General features: G+C 38.1%; 1 protein-coding gene across 4 annotated transcripts in view; it reads right to left on the bottom strand.

Annotated features, from left to right (window-relative positions):
• The window catches only part of ERC2 (ELKS/RAB6-interacting/CAST family member 2), a 421,289-nt gene that overhangs the window by 392,171 nt on the left and 4,881 nt on the right, over positions 1 to 24,237 (bottom strand). For all 4 annotated transcript variants that reach the window (XM_066195344.1, XM_066195345.1, XM_066195346.1 and 1 more), the window contains exon 2: positions 10,830 to 11,626. In XM_066195344.1, coding sequence (XP_066051441.1) covers positions 10,830 to 11,483 — 654 coding nt within the window. In that variant the 5' untranslated portion in view covers positions 11,484 to 11,626. The remainder of the gene's footprint in view (positions 1 to 10,829; positions 11,627 to 24,237) is intronic.

The following is a 24,237-nucleotide window of genomic DNA, read 5'->3' on the forward strand; positions in this document are numbered from 1 at the left end:
ATGAGTTAAAACAAAAGAAATTTCATAGCAAAATAGATTTACTATAGTTTTTGCAGTAAAAACCGTTTCTGCACATTTTAGAACTCCTCATCTGTTAAGATTATTATTAAATAGAGATGACTATTCTAGAAAAAAAATTACAAAAAAGTCTTAAAGGCTGAAATTTGTTGTAGAGACTATTAAGCCAGGATTAGGGGGAAAAAAACCAAACAACCACCACATATTTCCACAGTAGCAGGGAAAGATTGATCTTAATTAAGACACTGAAAAGAACCCCCAACCCTTCAAGATAATATAAAGATCTAATTTAAAAATTATATTTATGGACATCTGAAAATAAAGTGTCCAAGGCAAACACCAAACACTGTATTAGAGCTAAAATTCACTACTGACCTGCCAAAGAGAGTAATTCAACGACAAATCGTATTGTTTACTGCAGTCACAATATGATCAGTATGCAACATTCTCATGAAGCAGCTATGCAAGTGTTAAACACCTGAAGGACCCTAAACATGTCACTGACAACTTAGGAAAAACAGCAGAACATGAGCAATTGCTGGTTGGCACAGAAATAAAGTGATTTTGCAAGTGCTCTGTGCTTCTTCCTGCTAAAATCCAAAGTTGTGCAGAACAAGAATGAGCAGGCAAAGGTCAGAAGGCGTTACACCACACATGCTTGTCAAAGAACAAACTTTCAGATTGGGATATTAAAACACAGAGACAACTCACAAAGCGTAGAACTGGAGACAAATGAAATAGAATTGAAATACTTTTTAAAAAATTATACAAGCTGAATAACCCATTCCTAATGAACGTTCAAGTGGTGAAAGAATCCCCTGAGAGCTGTTTAAGGGTAAACCTTCCTCAGAATATAATGATAGAAACTTCACACACAATGGGACTTGTTTTAAAAATGCATAAAATACAATGCTCAGTTTCACATCTTTTCACTTATCTAAAACCTACAAAAGGACTGAAAAAGTTACTCTGAAATAATCCAACCAGCTGGACAATAATGCCAGTCTCCCGAATCGGCAGATACATGCAGCAAATGCAAACAAAGAAGATTGGTGGGGAGAAAGGTGAGGGGAAAGGCACCTGCACAAAACAATTGTAGAAGTTGAGACCAATTTGGTGTGAGGCAAAGGTGTCTTCCTATATCCAAACTACTTCTGTACTTTTTTAAGTTGGCATTAAGATGTGTCAAAATACCTGAAATAATAATGCAACACTGTGTCACGACATTTACCATAAATATTTAAGTTTAAAAATACGGCACTAATTTTTTTTAATATATTTTATCCCCAAGTTATCCCTGAATTAAGCTTTTGGAATATCAAATTAGTAGATTCTACCTCACATATTTGAAAACAATTCAACTGGACACAGTTGAGAAATGAAGACCTAGAAAAATGGGAACAAAATTTGGTTTGAAATAGTTTCCAACCGGATCAAGTTACCACTTTCTTCTGAGACCACTGTGACATGCAAAAAAAAAAAAAAAAAAGAGATCATCTAGCTGAAACAAATATGTAAAATATAATCCCAAAGATAATTTTTTTCTTGTAAATTTGCATAATCTTTCCTCCAATATTTGATTCTATGTTTAGCCATCAATGCACCACTTCTCACAATGAGGCAGTGCTTTATAAAAAGACCTGAAAAGAATAATGCCTTCGCCCTATTTAACAGAAAATCACTGGTACCTTCAATTCATATTCTATTGTTACATCTGTGTACATCTTTAAGAAAAAAATCTCTTCCCTAAAATGTTACTTAGAAATATTTTTTCTTGGACTTTGCCTGACTGGCACTGCTCGTTAATTCTGCAGTCCTGAAGCCAGGACAGCGCAGTGTACTCAGGTGGAAACGCCTATCACAAGTGTCCTTATCTAATTGCTCAAATTCTCAGCCTGACAGTTCTCCCTCTTCTGGGGATGAGTTGCCTGGAGAGGATGAAGAATGCCTGGTTTGGCTTTCCTAAGCAACTTCTGTGTTTTCTACTCCTTAGCTCTCTCCTCCCTTCCTTTACTGCACCAGGGAATCTGAGGACAAAAATATCTCTCAAGTGTAAGAAAAGTACCAGATCATTCAGGCACAATTATGCAGCTCATTCATTCCCATATTTCAACCAAACTAAGAATGTACAAGTTGTACGTTATAAATCGAAATATAAATATACTGAAATAAAAATAATATAAAACTAAAATAAATTTTATCTACCAGAGGGTGATGTAGGAAGCAGTGGTTGTTAACCAGTGATGAAAAATCACACCAAATCTCTCTTGCTAGCAAAAAACTTACACCAGCATACAACCCAATGTGCTTCTGAATACAATTTTTTTAGGAAGAACTTCAGATTTCCAGAGTACTGTAGTATCCTTCCAGTGGCATATTGTAGTTTTCATTTCAGCATTAATTATCAGAAATATTTAAGGTTGTGGGTTTATTTTGGATTTTTCAAAATACATATTAAGACAGATAAGACAATATAGTATGTAACTAAATGTATCCCTGTTAACATCAAACTCACTATAAACCTCAATAATTTTTCAATAGGTAGCACATCCTCCATAGCCCAGAGAGACGTGCTGACAAGAAGGTACATTTTCAGAATGCTGCAGAAAGAATTTTGGCTTCCAAATAAAGGGTAATTAGGAATTTTGATTTCCCTCAAGATACAGCTTAGTTTCTGTCATTCAAGTAAGTTTAGTGACCACTGAATGCAAAAGTCTGATTATTGCAATCTAGATATAATTTTTTAATGCACACATGTGAATAATTACATACACACACATCCATAGAACAGCAGGCTTTTACTACAGACTGCAAACAGTTGATTGCAAACAGTGACTTTTCAAGTTTGGATTTAAACATTTTATTTATGCTTTGGTGTATCATGATTTAAATATAACCCTCTAGTTCACCTCCACCTTCTCGAGTATCCAGAGGAAATATTATACCGCAATATTCAGGCATTTCTTCACTGAATTAGTTATGACCATTATGCTTTACCAGTAACCTGGAAGTTAATGTCACACACAAGAAAAAGTTCACAATAACAGGACCATTCTTTCAGCCTTTCTACCTGCAAATTGCAAAAGCTATACATCCATTTACACAGTTTAAATCAAAATACGGAGAAAAGATCTCATTTTCAAAGCACAGCTCCCTGCTTCTTTCTGAGCTTCTCTCAATTTAATGAAGGCTTTTGCAGAGAGCTTTGTACTGTTAATTACAATTAATGCTGTAGTCAATTAAACAGAAACTTGTGTGAGTTCAAAAAGCAGACCTTGTTTTAGGGTTTGCTGCTCCTCTGAAGCTGCACCCCAACATGTGTTTATGCCTTTCCTGGAGGTTCTGCCGACCTTTGTTTTTCTTCTACAGAAATGCCACGTGATGAGATCCCACCCTCTCACAATTCCAGATGAGACTGGAATATAGACCTTACAAGACCTTCGCATTCTCTGAGTCTCTAACACTGAAATATTCACATTGATTTGCTTCGGAATTTTACTTTTGGCAAACCCATCATTTACTCCTTTTCCTTCAGGGTACAAAGAGAACTTAACATGAAATCTACTGCCTTCTTTAAACATGTGTTTTGTTAGCTTTTTATCATCTTCCAACACCAAGAGCAATAACTATCCTGTGGCAGATGCCTAAGGAAATTCAAAAAGTAAATATTTTCCCCATCCCACAGGCCAAATATTCTAAAATTAGTAGATTCAGAAGACTTACTGCTCCTGCCACAAGCAACCCAACTTGAATCAAAGTTATCCTTTACAAAATATGCCAAGGGTTCCTGAACCCTAGTTTCTTTACTAACACAGCTGACAGATATTCCAACAATAAACTCAAGTAACAAATATTATCTTACAGTTGACAGCTTTAACAAGTGACTTGCTAGCACCAGGGAATACACAGTTCCATAGTCAGGAAAGCCAGACACCTTCAACAGGGCAAATGACAAACAGTCCAAATCTGACCCTGCATGACACCAGCTAAGCGTAACTCCCAGACATGCAAAAACTCAAGAAAATTAAATCAATGACCAACAGGCCAAGTCACCATCACAACTTTGCCCTTACCCTGAAAGAGCAGCAGCTTTCGTCATGTTTTGGGGTGAACCATCAAGTGTTAGTTAATGTTCAAAGCTGGTGAGGTCACAGTTTCAAGTCATAGAGCCTCACACAGTTCCAACCACCTTTCTTGCAATGACCTTTCTGCTACAGAGTCAACGCACCTTCTCAAAATATTACTGGTCTTGTTTATTCTTCTTTATGAAGAACACTCACTGACACTCATTATTTGACACTCAGTCTAAGACTTCAAGATGCAAATGAAATTTCATGCTAGCACTTTGACACTGGATAATTGAGAACGGCCTATATCCTGAATTTAAAGGAGGTATTTTGCAATACTCAATTTTTAGTTTCCAACATGATGAATAAAGTACATTTCATTTTAAATAAAACAGTAGTCTTTCAGTTGACAGTTACATACAGCGCATTCTAAAACTATAATTCATGGTCTTTTTCTTTTTTGAAATACTGGAGGCAACAGAACAAAATCAAAAATTACTTTCCTCAGATCTCTTTATATCTCAAAAATTCCCAGAAGGGTGTAACTTATTATTACTATCCTTTCCAATTTACCACTAACATGTGATACAGCTTTTCATACATCTTAAACTAATAGTTTAAGTTTTTTTAACATATATATGACTATTATGTAAACCAGAATAGCACCAGAAAGCTCCAGCCAAGACTAAACAAGTATTGCACAGTTACAGAATCACATTCCTATTATTCCTTTTTCTAGCTCAATACTTACCACGCTTTTTGAGACAGAGGAGGGAAAAAAGGTTAAAAGTAACTACATTCCCTCTTTCATCCTCAAGCACTTTCAGGTTACTACTCCCTCAAAACCTCCTTGGTTATCTCTGGTCTCATGGCCCCCTCCTTACCAAATTCTACTCCCCACCAGAGCCAGGAGCCTTTCCTCCTCCTCAGAAACAACAGCAAAATGCAAGACACACCCCTCTGGCACAGCTTATTCGCTCTTCCTCACCAACTACACACCATCCCTCCTCAGCAGAGTCCTGCTGGTATGGCCTCTTCCCATTTCACAAACATTTTTCCAATAGAACAAAAAAACTCCACTGATTTCACCCTACTTTCTGATTCAGATAATGATGGTTTGACCTTTTCTGTGAGGTTAAAAGGTAAAACTGCTTTGCCACATTTAATAAACAAAGTAAAGAAGAAATATTTTGCACTTACCTAAATTGCCATCAATGTACATCAGTTTAAATGACGGAAACAGTGGAAACATGCAAAATAAAGTTAAAACCAACAAGTATGCATGCAGCTCAAGACAAATGTTTTTTAAAAAGCTGAAACGAGCAGGAAACAACAGTACAGTGAAAAACAGAAAATAAGGTGAATGGATGTGATGAACCTACTGGCTTTACAGAATCCTAAAACATTTTAAGCAGCTTTCATTGGTTGTAAATGCTATATTGAAATTTGACATTGGAAGTATTTCTTCTTGAAGAGACTCATTTAGTAAAAATACAGCCAATTCCTTTTTTAATTAAGATTATTAACATGAAAACATACCTCAGAGGTAGCATAGTAAACCACAAGCATAACATCTCCATTCCTCAGACTCCTGCCTTTGAGTTGTGTAAACATGTACATCATTAATATTCACAATAAGCTTCAAAATCCCTGCTGTTTCACACATTCACACAATAAGAGGGCTGAAAAGTATTTAAACCCCAAAAAATCCTCCTCTGACCACATCGAGCACTAACAAACAATGAAAGGCTCTCTCCAACTGGCAATCAAGTGCATGCTTTGACACATTAAGGAAGGCAATGCCTGTCTATGAACTCACACTAAACACCCGAGTGTTGGCACCTCCCAGCATATTCCACCTCAATGAACCCACGAGAATTTCAAAGGGCATAAACAAAATATCTAAAAAAGATTTTTTTTAATAACGTATACCTTAGCCTAATCAATGTTTTATTAGGAACATAGTTTAATTAGTAGAGAGAAGGGAAACACCATTTCAGAATATGTTAGTATATTTTCTTCTATTGTTATATTTAGATACTTGTCATGAATCAAAGTGAAAACGAAGAGCACATGAAATACAACATTGAGTAGCTACTCACAATTCTGAATTCATGAATACACATTCCCTTCGCTACTAATTATTTTATCAGCACTATTCTGCTAATTGCAGCATCTGAGTTATTCATATTGCTACAGATGGACAAAAGTTACTCTGAGAAGTTATTTCCAGAAAATTTCATATTCAAAACTATAAGCCTCAGAGGAACTGCTCACTATCCTTTTTACCCTCTCTCCATTTCATTAACCAGAAGTAAATTCCTGCAGTATCAGGATAGGAACTAAACTTCAAAAGATCAAAATCCATAATGTGTTTTCAAAGAACACATTAAGTCAATTAAAATTACCTGGTTTTCTGTAAGGGAAAAAAGGCTCATGCTTGCCCATTTATTTCCAACAACCTATAACCATGCCACGACTGAAAGAGAGCCACTGTTCATTGCACACAGTGTCCAATTTGTATTAATTATGTAGTATTAGATGATCTTTTGAGTAGGTAAAATGAGCTTTATTTTATGCAACTGGGCTTAATACACACCTTAAAAAATGTCACAGTGATTCAGTTTTTGCAATGTCATAAAAGCAGCATATCAACTGAAAAACACTAATGTATTGTTTTAGAAGCAGCTAATCCAAATCCATAAATTAGTTTTCCCTCTTGACAGACAGGCAACAACCTTGGAAATGAATATTGAATATGAATGTCTTGTGTCTTCCCAGCACTTCCCACCTCGTGGCCTTCTGCTCTCCACTGAAACCCTCTACACTAATGCTTCTATACATTACACATGATTAAAATCTTCTCTTCAAGCCAGATTAAAGGGAATAACTGTCTACCTAGGGGAAAAAAAAGCAAAACCTCTGAGACACTGCAAAGGGATGATTCCAAGATGAGGAACCACTTTAAATAGTTAAAAACATGTAGAGTACTTCCTGCCCCTATGTATAACAACACATATATAAGATAATTCCAGTTATGCTGTGAGAAAATATGACAAAGAATATGAACAAAAGACAACTAAATGTGGGCTGTGGTATCAAAGTACAGGTGCTGAAAGTCTACACTTTCAGAAATACAACAACTTTCAAAAGAAAAACAGGAACATCCAAGTTATTGTCCATAAACTTCCTCATGGATCTCTTTCTGCTTCCAAAAGGTTTAATTTTATCAATTTTCCTGTTGAAACAGATCCTACTATTTCAAACTAATTCATTTATTTGGCAGGGTTTTTTTAATTTATAATCCTACTTTCCAGGATGTTTTTAAGCCTTTCCAATCTTGACATTATCTGGATGCAAAACACATATCCATCCTTTAGGACACTGATGAAAGCCTCAAGCACGTGACAGATCCCTACCAGGTCCTACTGGAAATCTTTCCAATTTCACCATGAATCACTGATGATTGCACTTTGACATCGGCTTCCAATCAAATAGTTCTCCATACCATAACAATTTCCTGTCATGTGCTTCCCACCAAGGGAAAGTCTTTTGAAACAAAGTTTTGTTAACATCAATATGTTGCTACTGTTTTTCCATTACGCATGAAGTGTGTTTTCCTGTCATCCAAGAAAAATCACTTCTTTGACATTACTTTTGACAAAACCATACTGGGTGTAAGTGTCTTTGTTATTTCCCCCCTTATTTAGAAAGAGCTAATGATTTTTTAAAATACAGTTCACAAATAATTCTTTGGGTTTTGCAATATTTTATCAGAAACAAACTATAAAAATAAGAAACATATTTCGTTCATTCCCTCATTTCACTTTTTTTTTGGCAGGCAGATAGGTTTGCCCTTCTCCAGTCTCCTGGGAATTCCCCAAGTTTGCCAGGAAAGGAATCCAGGCAGGGTCACTTTCATCACGGACAGCCAATGTGAAAACACTTTTTAGTGTTTCAATATGAAACAACTCCATTTTTGAGAAAGTTTTATAAGCCAGTAAACCTCAGACACACAAGGACAAACTGACTTTTAGGACAGATGAGATAGAGCACATCACTTCCTTCCAAAGCCATTCCTTCAGAAAGGCTCCTCTAAATGCTTACAAGAAAAGTAAGCAGCTCTTAAGCGGATGGGTGCTTTTATACACAAATATTTGATTAGTAGAGAGGAAATAGCAGAAACACATGGTTGACTCCTAAACCCAAGAGAAGTTCCCCTTGGAGTTTTGCTGGAACCTGTGGCTGGGCTTTGTGCTGACTGACACTTCCTGAGTAACCCAGAGAACAGAGTGATCAGTAAGATGACTAATTTTCTTCATGGTGTTTGGTTATTCAGGGCAGCAAAGACAAAAACCAAATGCAAAGAAGAATTTTATAAGACTAAGCAAATAGTCAGAGGCTGGCAGATGAAATTCAGGGAGATAAAAGTGGCACACCAGTGAAAATAATCCTACCTTTAAGCATTTCAAGCTGTGATCTAAACTGGTTTGATTTAACAGGGAGGTTTTTTCCTACCATGATAAATATTTCCATTAAGATATTAGCTTAGTACTCAGTAGCAGAAAAAAAAAGGAAAAAAAAAAAGCATCCAAAACTGCAAAGAACAAACTAATTGTTGGGAATTGCTGTGAGAGACATACAGGATAAAAGGGCAAACACTACAACATCAACATAACTCATTTTACACCTCATCAAAAACATAAGATGTTTTGGCCTCCTCGCCTCAAAAAAAAAAAAATCCCGAGCATGTAATAGGTCTGAAGAACATCATGCTACTGTTTCACAGCGAATTATCACACATGGTAAGATCCTCCTGTCTGGAAAAGAGCTGAGGGAGGGATGTGATGATGGCACTGTAAAGTCTTAAGTGGTACTGAGACTGGCACCAGACATCAATTATTTAATTGCCTCTTTCAGTACAAGGAACAGGAAATCCTAGCAAAAGCAGCCAAAGTCTAGTGCAAAACCAAATGAAAAGCAGTGGTTCCTCACAGGTACGTTAGACTGTAAGAGGCTGGGGATACTGGCATTTTAACCAGGTCCAAAACTCACTGGCTGGATTTAATGTCCACTGAGTTATTAAGCACAAAGAAACAGCAGCTGGATCAGAAGGAATACTCTCTGGGGATACCACTGTGTACGTGGCCTCCTCTGTGAATGTTTGGACACTGCTAGCAATGGAATCCTGAGCTACCCTATCTGTGTTATTGCATTATAGAGTAAGGATCTACGTTAAATATACAAATGGGGCAAAATACACTGGTTTTGTCAGGTTTGCTGCTACAAGAAACTAAGAATTCGTCAAAAAGATACAACATGAATAAACTCATAACTAGTTTACTTTCCCCTCAAGATGAGGATAACTAGCTTTTAGGGGAAAAAACCAAAACATAACCTCACTGGTGTGTAACAAAGTGTCTAAATACCAGACTCAAATTCCCAATGTCAGTATAAGATATTAATGGGACAGTTCCATAAGAAATACATGAGAGCGTATTAGAATATTTCTCCTCCTAAGGTGACACTAACTACCACCATTAAAATACCTAATGAACAAAGTTTTTGAAAAGCAGAACCTCCACCATGCATCTTTTTGGTAATATTGGTTCTAGCAGCATCCCAGTGCATCTGCTATAAATAAATAATCAGCAAATACTATTGTCAGACAGGGCATAAAAGTTGCACAAGAAAGTAATAAGTGTATCCATTGCACTGAATTCCTGATGACAACCCAGTCAGTTTCCCACTGAAGGAACTGGTAAGAGACTTGCCAACTCTGTAGATATTCAGGGTCATGACATGCCTAAAAGGTGGCAAGTTTGCTGAGAAGCTCTCGTCGATCACAAACTTGGAAGTAAATTAAAAACCTCAGTTGTTGCTGCCTGCCAGCGAAGAAGTTTAGATTTGGAATCTAGAAGTGAGAGAAACACAGGACTGTGTTTTTGTCTGGGGAAAGTTAACAGATGGTCTAAAAAGGAGCAGCTTTAAAATAAGACCAGAAGCCAAAAGTGTGTGGAGAAAGGAAGGATAATTTCTTTTTATTTATTCTGTGCTGCTGTTTCATATAGCTTTTTATATATAGCTATATATTTGCTATAGCAAAATCTCAAAGTTTGACTTTAAAGATTTATCCATCCAGATTAAAATATTTGAATCTTTTTATAACTTCAGGAAAATAATGTTACATTATAAATAGAAGTATTTGAAATTCATATTTACAAGATACTCATTTCCTATGATGCAGCTCTCTGAAATGTTACTGATAACTTTCACTTCATTGTGTAATGCAGAAATACAGAAAGCTGAATATGAGGATTTATCTTCTTTTAACTTTAAAAACTATTAAATCCCTGTACAGCTTAAACAAAATATGCCTCTGGGTGTTTATTTATACTTTTTCATAAGTGGCTCATTTATCTATTCAGAAAACGTTGCCAAGACAACATTTAGACAGCTGTTGCAAAAAAAAACCCAAGAGAAAGTCTCAAAATAAGGGAAAGGGTAACAACACTTATTTTCTCCATCTAAAACATGAAGGGATGCTGCATGAAGGAAACTATAACCTGCATTTGGATTCTTATTAGTGCGCTTTCCTGCAGTTTAGCAGTCAGAGGGAGACATACCAAGACATACAATTCTTGGGGCAAATATCAAACTTGCACCGGCACTGGCTACAGTACCAAAAGCAAAACATCAAGTGCTTGGTTGTAAATCAGCACGAAAACCTACATAATTACTTACCTGATTTTCTTCATGGGAAACTCTCATCTGTTCTTTAAGAACTGACATTCTGGCTGCTTCTTCTTTCCTCAACACTCTCTCTTTCTTTAGCTCAGGACTCCAGAAAGTTTTGATGCTGTTCATAGAGGACCCCAGCTTGCTGTCCTTAATGTCTAGTTCTTTTCTGAGAAGGTCGTTCTCTCTCTGTAGATCCTTCAGCTGAGCCTGCAGATCTAACATGGTGCTATCCCTAACCTGTCTCAGCATGGAAGGAACCTGGTGGTGGTGGTGGTGTGAGGCTGTGGTCAGCCCTCCATGCTGGTCAGTGTAAGAAAGGACATCTGTGTGAGACAGTCCAGCAGAAGCAATATTGGGGCTGCTCCCCATGGCTGTGACTCGGCCACCATACACAGCTCGATTTGTAGCCCTTCCAAGAGTCATTGTGCCCTTTGGGAAAGTAGTAGAAGCTACACCCTCGTGGTCACTCAGGTACATTGGTCCAGATGTTGCATAGGCTGCGTTAAGGGACTGGATGTTCTCCATGGATAACGTTTTCCCCGTCCCTCCTCCCCCACTGCTGGTCCGCCTGTGACCCAGGCGAGGGGACCTCGGCAAGCGGGGGGACCTGGAGGGACTTCCTTCCAAGTTGCTGATTGTTCTTGCACTTCCATACATTTTTCTTCTACTTTGAGGTACTATTTACTAAGAAACTAGTAAGACTAAAGTTTAGTATTAAATTTATAATTCCGGTTAGAAATACTGGCAGTTTCACTGCATTCTTCCAGTAGGCAAAATCTGGTTTTCCTCCAAAGACAGACCTGAAAAAAAATATATATAAAATTAAGTTTTCATTTTGGAAAATAAACTTACAAGTAATCACTATATATCAGAAAAATCAACTTCCCAGAGTAATTTCAAAAATGAACTCTACTATACATTTTATATTTAAGATGATTAGTTAAAAACACATTTTCAAACTAATTTCAATCAAAATAAAACTCCTAATTTCTTTCTTGCTAGAAGACTTCGAGCTAAAGCTTGTTAAACTAAGTTAGAATGAACATGGGCACAATAATACACCTTAGTTGGTATGTTAATGGATTTAAATGACTTACAACAAGAAATTTATATAAAGAAAAATATTTATTGCTGACATTAAGAACTACTTTCTTAAAGCCTCCAGAATTCATTCCCAAGGCACACAGATAAAGGGATCTTGCTGATTTACTTTTTCAAGTTTTGGCATTTACGCATCACTGACCAAATCATACAGCACTCAAGAGATGACCCACAGCTTGCTCCACCACAAGAACTTGGGCAGCTTTTCTGCCCTCTCAACTTCAACACATTGATCAATAAAAAAAAAAAAAAAAAATCTCATCATGGTAATTGAGACAATGCAACTGCTTATCCTAATTCTCAAGTCCAGCCATCCTCTGGCCAAATAACTCATCAAGCCCTCTGAGAAATCCAGCCTTGTATCATTCTAGTTCCCTGTAATAGTTCAGTAGCTCCTCCAAAGACAAACCTGCCATGAGACCAGAGCTGAAGATCATTTTCCTTCCACTGGCTCCTGGCAGATCATGAGCAAAAGCAACAACAAATCTTCTAAACTGATGGAATTCACCCCACTCTCTCGCTCACTCAATACAAAACCAGAAACAAAACAAACACCCCACAAAAAACACTACACTCTGGTCTGGTGAAAAAACAATACTGCTACCAGGAACTGCCAGCGTCAATTTCAAGTGCATACAAAGTATTTTTAGATACAGCAGACATGATACAAGGCCAGGTGGTGGGGTTTTGTAGGAGAACAGATTACGGGACATTGGGAATGGGGCTGTGGCCGAGCCCCACCTCTAATGCAGTGCAGCTGTGTAAGACAGGTGAACAGCACTGAAGGAAAAGAAACAGGAATGCTGAGGTGTACTGACCAAGCACAAAACACTAAAAGGGCACACGGGTGTTTCACATGCAAGAAACGGTGTAAAACGTTCTGCTGGGGAATAATAAAGTGCTGATGCTTGAAACCATTCTTGGTGTCAGGGTTTGGTATAAATTTGTTGATCCTCAGAAGCAGAAGTACAGAATATTGTATCTTCTATCACATCCATGCTGTTTTTCCTTTTCATTATACATTCAGTAATTTATGTTTCTCGCTTAGAGTTCCTTAATAACTTAGCCTTCTGTTTATGTCTCTGACACGTATTTTCATGTACCTATTTTGCCTTTTGGAGCTTATAAGTTGTGGTCTTCCTTTCCTCAACTTGTGTGAAGTTTTGGAAGTTCTTATATCAGAGAACAGTTCCTATCTTGCTTAGCACTCCAATGCTTACCATTGAGCACTATTGAAAAAAGGATCCTCATTCCTTATCCAAAGGGAGGCTAACTTCCCACTGACCTTCTTTAATAATATTCAAATGTTGACTGAACGCTGTAACTTCCATAAACTTGTGAAAATTCTGAAAGCAACAGGAAAAGAAGCAAAACACCACCAACCAAAGTGTTATTACCTCCACAGCATTTTCAATTTCTTTTATATTCCCCCTAGAAGTATTCTAATCAAAACAGAGACTTCTGTGTTTTAAACACAAACACACTGATGACATGCTTGATTTTCTTACTGTAATGGGCTACTAAGGACAGCTGACAGACTAAAAGCTGAAAACCCAGACTTAAAAAAATTCTAGAGTTTCTCCATTTTCATTTGCAGTTTGTTACCTTCTACTACCTGAATTATACAGACTTGCTTTCCTGCAAACACCTCAGAAAAAGGCAAGCACATGAAAATATGCTTTTCCAATGTGTGTACTTCTTAATGATGAAACTGGAGCCTTGCTTTATGGCTGTGAAGTCTCGGACACACTAGAAGCTATACACCACTGCTTTATGAAAGAGGGGAGAAGAGCACCCACATAATTTTCTGCTCTTTACTGCTTATACAAGGAGCCTTCCTAGCTTCAGGAAGATTTACTGTGTGTCTCAACACATCAGGAATTGGAGATATGAAGAAGGTGTATCAGCCTCGGGACCTCAACAATTGCCACACAGACCATTATCTACTGCTTCAAGAAAAAGAGAGAGATCCCATCTTCCCACAGAACCAGCTGACAGAGCCATTCTAGTCGAACTTAGAGTGGACAGGTAAGATATAGACAATTCTATTTTGAAAGATAAATTTATTTCATACTGCTATTTTAATTGGAAAGGGAGGAAAGAATACTAATACACTCAAGTAATAATTTTTTACACAAGCTGTAGGTGTTGCAGTAGCTAGGACAAAGGAGTCACAAAGGTCATATCCCCCTAAAACCTTCTTCTGAGAAAAAAAAGTCACCCAGCTTTGTTCAGTCTGCTAGGGACACACCACAGACCCACCACACGCGTTTCCTTATTAGAGTCAAGTTTTAAAATCCAAATAAGATTAGTACTAGAAAAAAAAAACACACTCAGATGCCCACCTCCTTGGCTCAGTATTTTCTTATTTTAAAGAAATCCCTTTAATGTACACAATGTAAAATTAACCATTATAATCATGAGTTTATTATTCTGCATTGCAAACAAAGCTGTGTTTTATATGGATCCTTTTAGGATCCAGAAAATTAAGCATGCGTTCTCAGCTGAGGGCAGGCACTAGACATGCTCTCATCAGCCTTGAAAACCCCAGCAAACCTGATACCATACATGCTAAAGTCCCACCTGATGCCTGTTCCAACTTCAGCTTGCCTTATTTTCCACATTCCTGCCCCACCTGATCACCTCTGCAGACCACAACATTACGGCTTCACATTACCCACACGGCTGAAGCCTGACAACTCATTTTATTTGTCTTTTAGCTTTCTGTTTTTATAGAAATCTGGAGCAAATAATTCTAATATGACACTACTAGAAGATCTCACTCAATCTAGTTTCCCAATCCTTACTTCTACATTCAATACAATTACAAAGTTTCCTTGAAATACTATACACAGTACTCTGTAAGTTCTGATTTTCACTGGTTTCACACTCTTACATACTGAGGGATGATTTAGGCTTTTAGTGTCCCCTCCTGTGGCCTGAATCACCTAGTCAGCAGGAAGTTTGGGTATCAGCCAAGTACTTAATAGCTTTGCACAACTTCTTGCCAATATTAACATTGAGCCAAGAGCTCAAACGTTTCTAAAAGTACCAAAAGCTTTAAGGAAACATCTCCTTTAGAGTTAACCTCCCCAGAAATATATGGTGACAGTTAAGTGCAGAAATGATCAATCCAATTCCAAACTGTCTAAAACTGTTTAGTACTATACAGCTCCCCACATAAAAACCAAAAGAAGCAAAATAGGAAAAAGGTGATGTAGAACACAATTCTCCTATTTTCCCTGCCAGGACTGCACTTTGAGGCACCACAAAAGGAAGGAGATTCACAGAAAAAAAAAATCTGTTCCATAAAAAGATGTCTTGGCAAACAGTAATGATCTCTTTATTTTGATAACATCTTTTAAATACTCTTATCACAACAAAAACATCTCTGTACAAAGAAAACCAGGAGCATGTATGTTTTAAAAGTAGTGACTAAGAGTCAGAAATATTTCTAGCACTTTCTTTTGTCTTACCTAGGTTTCCTATTGCTTTCATAGTGGCACAATACATTTTTACAGCAGAGAATATTCTTTTCTTCACATGTTTTTTACTACCTGTGCTGGTGTAAAAAAAAAAAAAATAAAAATAAAAAAAAAGCAGCAAGGTGGTACAAATACGACACAGAAAACCCAAATCTGTTGCAGAGTATCCTTCCTTTCCTCACTAATCTGAGTGAGCAGCCTAGCACATCTTCTTTTACTAAAGTAAAAAAAGATAAATACAATGCTCTTCCTATGGTGTTGGTACAAGACCAGCACTGTTTCTATTAAAAGGATGAAGTACTCTCTTTTCCTGCTTACCAGGCTGACCGAGCTACTTCCCCCACCTTTTTTTAATCCAAAAAAGAAAACAAGCCATTTCTTCCCACTACTCAACTATTCCTTATATGTTTGAAAAACAAAGCATACATGACAACTTCAAAAGCAACCTTTTCATTTAGGTTCCTTACAGTGCCCTGAATCTGCATTTCTTACTTAAATTTAAGTTTTACTACAGTCTGCACAATACATTTGTTTTTACTAGTTAACAGACATTCATTTATCCCCCTCTCTTGTAGCTTGTTGCAAAAATTGCACGTATATAGACGTAAATAAAGTTAGCTCCAAAGCCCGTTTTATCATCTTGTGAGCTGCTCGTGTCCCTGAACTCCCATCAATGCTAAATGGAAAAAGTGGCGTTTATCACCTCACAGGAACAGTTTACCAGGCCTGCCTGCCTTTCATTTCTCTTTCACGCTTTCTTCTCTTTCAGAAGAAAATATGAAGGCAAAAGTAGGAGTGGATGCTCAATGTGTATTTAATGACATATACAGAAAATAAAGTTGTCAGGCATTCTAGTGCTGTCAAGGTGCAGTGACAGCAATGAATACTTGTCATGCAATCAGAAAACTCCAATTGAAATATTTGCTCAAAGTACCTTATTAAAAATCTTGAAAAGCAAGCAGTTCTGACATCATTATCAGGATTGTCAATTATATTACTCTCTAATGTACTTAAGTGAAGGGTCAACAATACCTTTTTAACTCTTTCATACAAGTTTCATGGGTTTAAAACAAGCCTAGTGTTCAAGAGAGGTGCATTGCTTTCAAAGCATTTCACTCTTTACTATGATGTTTGAGACATTGTTATTGTTTTAAAACATCCTAATAGTTAGAAATAGGCTTTAAATAATATAAGTAGTATTTAAACTCCATCCAGCTGACATTTCTTTTATTTTCTAACTTTTAAGTTAGGTCTCTGTTGCTCAAACGCCAATTCTTAACATTTTATCTCTAACACTTCCATTAAAACCTTCCATTCCTGCAGTCCTGCATGTGACAAGGTTTCCTGGGGTTTCTAAAATGCTTAAGGGAGGTGAGAAATTTCAAATTTGTTTTATTTTTCTGATGTTGTATAAAATATTAAAGACCTTAAAAATGGAGCATTTAAAAAAAAAAAAAAGCTTCTATAGCCAAACAAAGGCAGAACCATCACATCTAATTTTAATTGTTATGCCAGAGAACACGCTGTATCTTTATAAAAAGCTATAGGGCAGCCTATCTGCCAAATCTGGGCAAATACAACCACTTACAGTCTGTACAAGTTACCTGCCAGCGCTGAGGACTTCTCACTATTCAGTCCCTCCTGACTCAACAGTCACTCCACAGAAGCAGGGATGTTCAGTGTTACCCTTCATTTCAAGTATGAAGCACAAGCACCAACAGTGGTGTGAAGAGTTTCAGAGGTGAAGGGTAAAACACCTCGCTTTTAACTGCCTGAAGCTCCCACACTCACTGTGTTATTGTTTCACTGCCCATCTGCTCTCTGCAGCTCTTACCATTGGGATTCTATTTTTTATTGATGGGTAGGAGGGCGGATGGTGTGAATCACAGGCAACAAGGGATAGAAACACACAAATTCCAAAACACTGCTTGTCCCTCTTCAGTTTTTAGGTTCTCAGCTTCCGTGTACCAGAATGACCTTCCCAGGCTACACAGATATTTCTAAGGACCTGGCAAGCTTTCGGTTTTCCAGAGAAATATTTCCTAACATTTCAGTCCTTGCACATATGCAGGTGTCCCGTGTGCTAAATTCTGCATCCTAGTCTGTATTCATCATGCCTTCCATCTTGCAATTCTTCATCATTTTCCTTTTATTCCCTTCTCAATAAGAATTCTCATTTATCAATGCAAGCCTGCATTTACAAACTCCAGTATTTTGTAGAGGATTGTTCTAAGGCACACGGTATACCCGGCATACAGTACTTTTCATTTAATGACTATTAAAGTAAAACAACAACAACCATATGTCTTGATTTTTTTTACTAACATAGTCTCCTTTAGGGAAAAATGTTAAAATGAAGAAGTATACAGCATTCTTCAGGAGTACTTGAAAGTTATGCCTAGTTATTAGCAGTTATGCTTTGCTTTTGTCAACATTTACCTAACTTGAATGACTAAATAATATAGACTGAATTACCCTTTGAGAAGGTAGAGCCCAAAAACAAGCATGTTTTAAGAAAAGCTATAAGTTTTCTAGAAAAATCTGAACCAGATTTATTGTGTCATTCCTATACTGTCAGCATTTATACAAATTCTTTGGGGAAAAAAAGGGCCCTTCAGCTGGTAATATATATACTAAATGCATATTGAAGACTATATTCATTCCAGTAAAATAACCTAAGAACTGAAAATAGTATCAAAGGAAATAGACAAATTTACAAGTCTAGCTATGAACTCAGTCAATTTCCACATTAGGTATGCTTAAAAATATTCTGTCATGTGCAACTGTTTCATACTTTTCATTTTAAGATGCATTTCTAACTCTTAATGTTTTACAAACCAACAGAGACACTCCCACACAATAGAGTACTTCCAATTAAATTCACTAAGGCTACTCTCATGAATGTTGGTAAACATGGGTTCATGCATTTGCAAGATAGTTATACTTTTTTGCTACTAAGTTTCCATTCTCACTTAAAAGGCAAGAAATGGTCATAGTCAGCTATTAAGGCTACCTGCGCAGCCTCCAGCAGTTTCTTGGAATACTTCAATACTAGGATATTTAGCAAGCCTAAATATCTATTCTGCATCTTACATTTATTTGATTCTAGAATAGTAATATGCTTATTCAAACTGCAAAACAAGCAGCATATTTGTGCATTCAGCTTTGATGCTTTGAAACCATCACAATTTAAAAACCTGTAGAACATCTCTCCTCTGTTCTCTTTGCTCAGATACAAGAACAGGCACATTTCAGTACCATGCCAAAGAAAAACTGGCTGTGCTTCAGCCACATCAGATCAAAGCTGTCCAAGGAACTTACAGGCTCTGTAAGCAATGCAAGTGATTTAGCAGATTAGCTTCCAATTCATCATAGAATCAGCATCCTGGAACCATTAGAAGACATTGCACTTCAGGAATTGCCTTTTTATTTATTTATTCACCAAAAGAGTTGAAGAGTTCCCCAAGCACTTGGTGGCTGCCTTGTAATTTCATAGCACAGCCCAATCTGCCCCCTTTGGGCTCACACTCAGCTAAGCACAATCACACCAGTTCACAAGTGCAATTTATAAGTCCTCACAGGCATCTGACTTCACATTTGAAGTTGATGACAGATGTTATTGTAGCTGTTTCCTTAAGGAAAAACAAATGGTTTGAGCAGATTTCAAATGAGGTCTATAAATGAAAGCTGAGGTACATCATGACTGCCAAGACTCCGCCATCAAAAATAAACTTGCTTTACACAGCAAAGTGTCTTCCAGAGAAGCCTCTGACAGTTCCCATTTCTTCCACTTTTATTGGACACAGGTCAACAAAAAGAACTCTGCTTTTTTTACCAGGTCATATTTGTCCACTAATCTGAATTGTTCAAAGAACATAAGTAGTAAGAACCGTATTTCAGCAATATATTTTGAGGAAAAGAATGCACTACAGGAAACTCTTAAAGTCAAAAGCCTCAACATCACAGAAATAACAGACCTGTGCTGTTTTATAAAGTAATTATATAATTCAGACACTGCATGTGCCAACAGATAATGAAATATATATCTAAGCAGATTACCAGTAAATTAATTTTACTGACCATGAAAAGCATTTAAATTACAACACTGAAAACTGAAGGGGCATCAGCAAAATTTTTAACAGGACTCAACTCATATTTGACAAAGAAAAATCAGTTCCTGAGAATTCAAGTACTATGGCCTCCAAGTCTTGCAATGAAGCAATCCAAACATACCAAACATTGTAACCACAAGTGCAGACATATTAAACCTCCATGAGGAATTGGAATGAAGCGACCAAGACATGCTCTGTAAACCTGTCAATGTATGGAGAAGATTATGCCCCATTAGTCAGCATCCCAAGTGATCTGAGTTATTCACCTGGAGGGAAACTGCCCCACACATTACCAATGCTCTTTTGGACTAAAATGCACTTTTGGACTAAATTCAGAAATGGCAGAGATTTTTGTTACATTTCTTTCACAGCCATCAAAATAAATTGCACATTACATCCATTACATAAGAATCATTATAGACAATGGTTTCTCTAGTGGCTTCCCACCCCAACTCCACAGTACTTCCTGAAACTGGAGCACATCATTTCCACAAGAACCTATACAATATATGTTTATACATACACCACCTTCAGCAATCCTTTTACTCCACTCAATGTCTCATGACATATCTCACACAATGAGATAGATTTTGGTATTAAATCACTTTGAAAATCTCTCTATTTTCAGTTTTTGTAGAATTTAGCCTCTAGATTCTACATCTGCACTGTGACTTCAGTTAGAGGAATAGGATAACGGGCAGGACAAACAGTAAAAATAAAATAAAAATAAAGCATTTGCTGAAAGTGGGGTATTTTAAACAAATAAAAAGTACATTGGTCATTAAGGAAGCCACACAGTAACTGGTCTGAAACACTTCCAGTGAATGCCAGTCTGCAAGATTGTCTTAGAATGAGTTTTTAAGATAATCTAGAAAACATGTATTGCCTTTCAAAAACCTAGTCTTAAAATTTCACAGAAAAGCTCTGGCTTTGCTAAACATCCAAAACATTGAAGACTCCCCCACATTCAATCACAACTTGAAACTCTGACATACACCTCAAATTCTTAGACACATTCCTTCTGCTTTCCTAAAAGCACAGAAATTCCAACTCTACACATCTCCCTCATTATTCTCATTCTAAAGTAAAGGGACAACACTGTCCATAACCTGTCCATTGCAAAGTCTAAATTTCTAATATAATGAAGGAATGATATTGGATTAAATATCACAAGTTTCTGTGAACAGAAATGGTGTAGCAGTAATGGAACCTTATCCAGAGAAGTGCTAAAAGATCCTTGCTCCTCTCCTCTCCTTTGGCAGAGCTCAGCACCTGACAGACTGTCCCTGAAAGGAGATGTGGTTCCTAATTGTTGCCATTGCTTCAAAACAAAACCTGGATACTTAAGATATTCCAAAGCTGGCAATCTAAAAGCCACATCACTAAATAAACCATAACAATCCCTGAAATCAACCACAAAGAAAGCAACAACAAAATTTAAATTCCACAATGCTAATTCATCAGACACCTACATTTTCTCAAACAAACATTGGATATCCATGCTTAGAACACTCCTTGGACCTCCACCAGCAGTCGACTGCTGCTTTCCAAGGAAACAGGTTGCGGGTTTTTTTTACATTTTACATACAAGCAGTGACAAACCAACATAAATCCATCTCAGTTGATTTCAGAAAGACTGTAAAAGATTGTTTCTTTCTATAAAATACTTTACATATCTAAAAAGTGACTAAAAACAGAATGCTCCAGAAAAACATTTAACTGATGTTTCTGCTTATTTGCCTTTGTATTTTCTTAATGTGAAAGTATCACTCAGAAGAAGCAGCACTACACAGTTCATTTTCAGAATTTAGTTTCAATTATGACCCTCAAAAAGAAATTATAAAGTCATTTTACTTTCAAATAGTTCTTACCCTTTTACCAGGACTTAAAAGAAAATATAAGCTAGCATTAGTGTTACAAAATATAAATAAATTGAGGCAAGCTCACCATTGCTAAGTACATATGAGGTCATTCAAAAACTAACACTTAAATCACAGAAATATTTTAACATAATCCTAAACCAAACAAATATATCACAGATAAGAGGGATCACATAACAATTAAAAAAAAAATCAATATCAGACTAATATTTCCTAGGTGAATCTAAGATCCTCTATATATGTATCCCAGGCATTAAAAACTAAATTAAACAGAGATGATAACAAATGCATCATAGTGGATAAAAATATAAACACCCTAAGAGATACAGGTGGGGGAGCATATGTTGTCTTTGGAAGTGATACACAGGCTGGTTTGCCTCACCCTCTTTGAGGGGTGAACAACCCACACTTTTTTCTTAGTCATCCTTCAAAGGTCAGTAACAATCATCTTTCTAAAGCAAAAGAAAAAATATCACCTTGAGCCTGCTTATACAAGAACACACATGCTGAGTGGATAATTCTCTAAGTATCGCATATTTGACATTCTAAAATGGTTGAACGTGTTCTTTTGGTATTTGGCTGCTAAGAATATGGCCCACACCTTTCTACAGCCTTGAGAGCAGGCAAGGAATAGCAGGAGGGACTGGCACGGACAATGGACCTCACACTGCCATCCACTAGAATTTGACAAGCAGTACATTAGAGGAGTTGAAGAACCACCTACAGGATACGATGTAGCAAGATGGGTCTCCTCCAAATGCTGGCAAACCACAAGGGCAAGGATAACGAGTATAATAAGGCACCCAAACACTAAACAAGAAATGTCTCAGTTCTTAACGGGAAGACCTACCCCACCCAGGGTGTGCTCATAAAACACAGCATGGGGTTTCTCATAGTTCAAACGTGGAGCTTCAACCTGAGCTGGACAACCATAAACCCCAGGGACTGCCCTTACCTCAATAAGCCTTTGGAAGAAGAAATTATGTTCCCTTCACTCACAGGACAGAAACCCTCTCCTTCCTCCCATATTCCTCTAGGAAAAGTGAAAATGCTAACTCACCTTGATGCCTTTGAAAGCCATTTTATCCAGAGCTTTCAAACAAACAAAAAAAAAATAGTAAAAATGCTTCCTTTAAGGCACTGAAGAGATGCGGAGTTACTTTCACACACAGCCCTTAACAGAGTCACCCGCGAAGCCGAGGCTTGGACTGTAAGTTTCTTCCATAAAGAAAGTAAGAAAGCTTTTCCCACTTAAGGGAAGTGTATATACCATGACGCAGTCTGCATGGGCAGAAATAGACCCTTTTAAAAAAGGGCCCCTTCCCTCCTCCTATTCGGGGAAGGGAACCAACGGGGAATGCACTGCTCCAGCAGATGCAACCGTGGGGGGACTGCGGCTGAGGGAGCTTCGCCGGCTCTGCTGCTGCTGGGGTTTTATGGCTGGTGTTTCCTTCACCTGAGCTGTGGGAGCGTTCGCCATCCCCCGCCCTTCCACGGGGAGAGTCCAAGGCAATACTCCCGGCAGAGGGACTGGTTTGGGGTCCCCGTGGGGACGTGCAGCCCTGACACAGCCGCCTGCGTGGAGCCGGGCCGGGCTCCCTCAGCCCTCGCTGCCCAGCAGGGAGGTTGGGAGGACAGTGCCCGATGTTCCCCCACCACCGGCGCTGGGAAAGGGCCGCAGGAGGGCTCTCCCCGCGCCCCCAATCCCGGCCGTGGAGCTCTGCAATTCCCGGGGGAGGGAGGAAGGGAGGAGGGCAGCAGCGCATCCTCCAGCACATCCCCTCAGGGCAGGGCGGCGAGGCTGACATGGGGGATCTGCTCCGTCCTCGGCTTGGCCACCGGGAAACCAAGTGCCAGGGGGGAACCGACTTGATGGAGGGGATCCTCCCTCCCTCCCCGCCCTCCGAGGAGCGGGGCCTGCGGCCGGCCCGGCTGTCGGGAAGGGGCCGCGTTCGAGGCCGCCGCCCCGGACACGCACGTGGGGCTGGGGGGTACGAGGATGGAAATAAACACAAACCCCGAACGGACAATCGCTAAGTGAAACCACTGATTTAGAAAGCCGACCAGAAAACTAACCCTGGCAAGTAGGATTTGCCCTCCCCTTGGCTGCACTTATTGGCAGCGCTCGTGTGCAACGAGCTCGAATCTGCCAATGCCAGTGGTCGGCCGGCGCGTCCATCACCAGGGAAAGAGCAATTCGCCGCTAAGGGAGTAGATTCCCATCCATCCATCACAAGGCTTAGCAGGTAGCCGCCTAGAAATCAATTACACACTAATAAAAAAAAAATAAAAAAATCCTTCTCCATCAAATTACTACTGTATTGCTCCCAGAAAAATATGTATGTATCCTTGGGGAACATAGGCGTGGATTTAATCACATGCATCACATCCATCACTTGTCCAGCCTAAAATGATCTTTTCTTAAAAAAAAAAAATAAACCAAGCATCATAAATAAGGGACCTCAGTCAGCATTAATTATATACCTGAAAAATAATATCCTGTTAGCGTCTGTTTCCATCTGCCAGCCACTAGAAGGGAACAGAAATCTCTCACCTTTTTCTTGACATGGTTTTTAAAACACCAAACATTATCCATTATGTAGGGATAAAGCTAGGATTTTCCAAAGCTCATCAAATCTATTCTAGAAAACTTTAACAACAACAACAATATTTTTAAACACTAAGCACAAAAAAAGAAAAAAAAAATAGAGTCCTATGGCTGCTTTTAATAGAAATTGCAAGAGAGATTTCTGGTTGACGATTCTACAGGGAGAGGCACTCTGTTACAAGAATAAGATGTGCACTTGGTCCCATTTATTACAGCGTATTTCCA

This window comes from Chamaea fasciata, unplaced genomic scaffold, assembly GCF_029207755.1.
Source record: "Chamaea fasciata isolate MVZ Bird 193981 ecotype frontalis unplaced genomic scaffold, bChaFas1.0.hap1 SCAF_13, whole genome shotgun sequence".
Taxonomy (NCBI): Eukaryota; Metazoa; Chordata; class Aves; order Passeriformes; family Sylviidae; genus Chamaea; species Chamaea fasciata.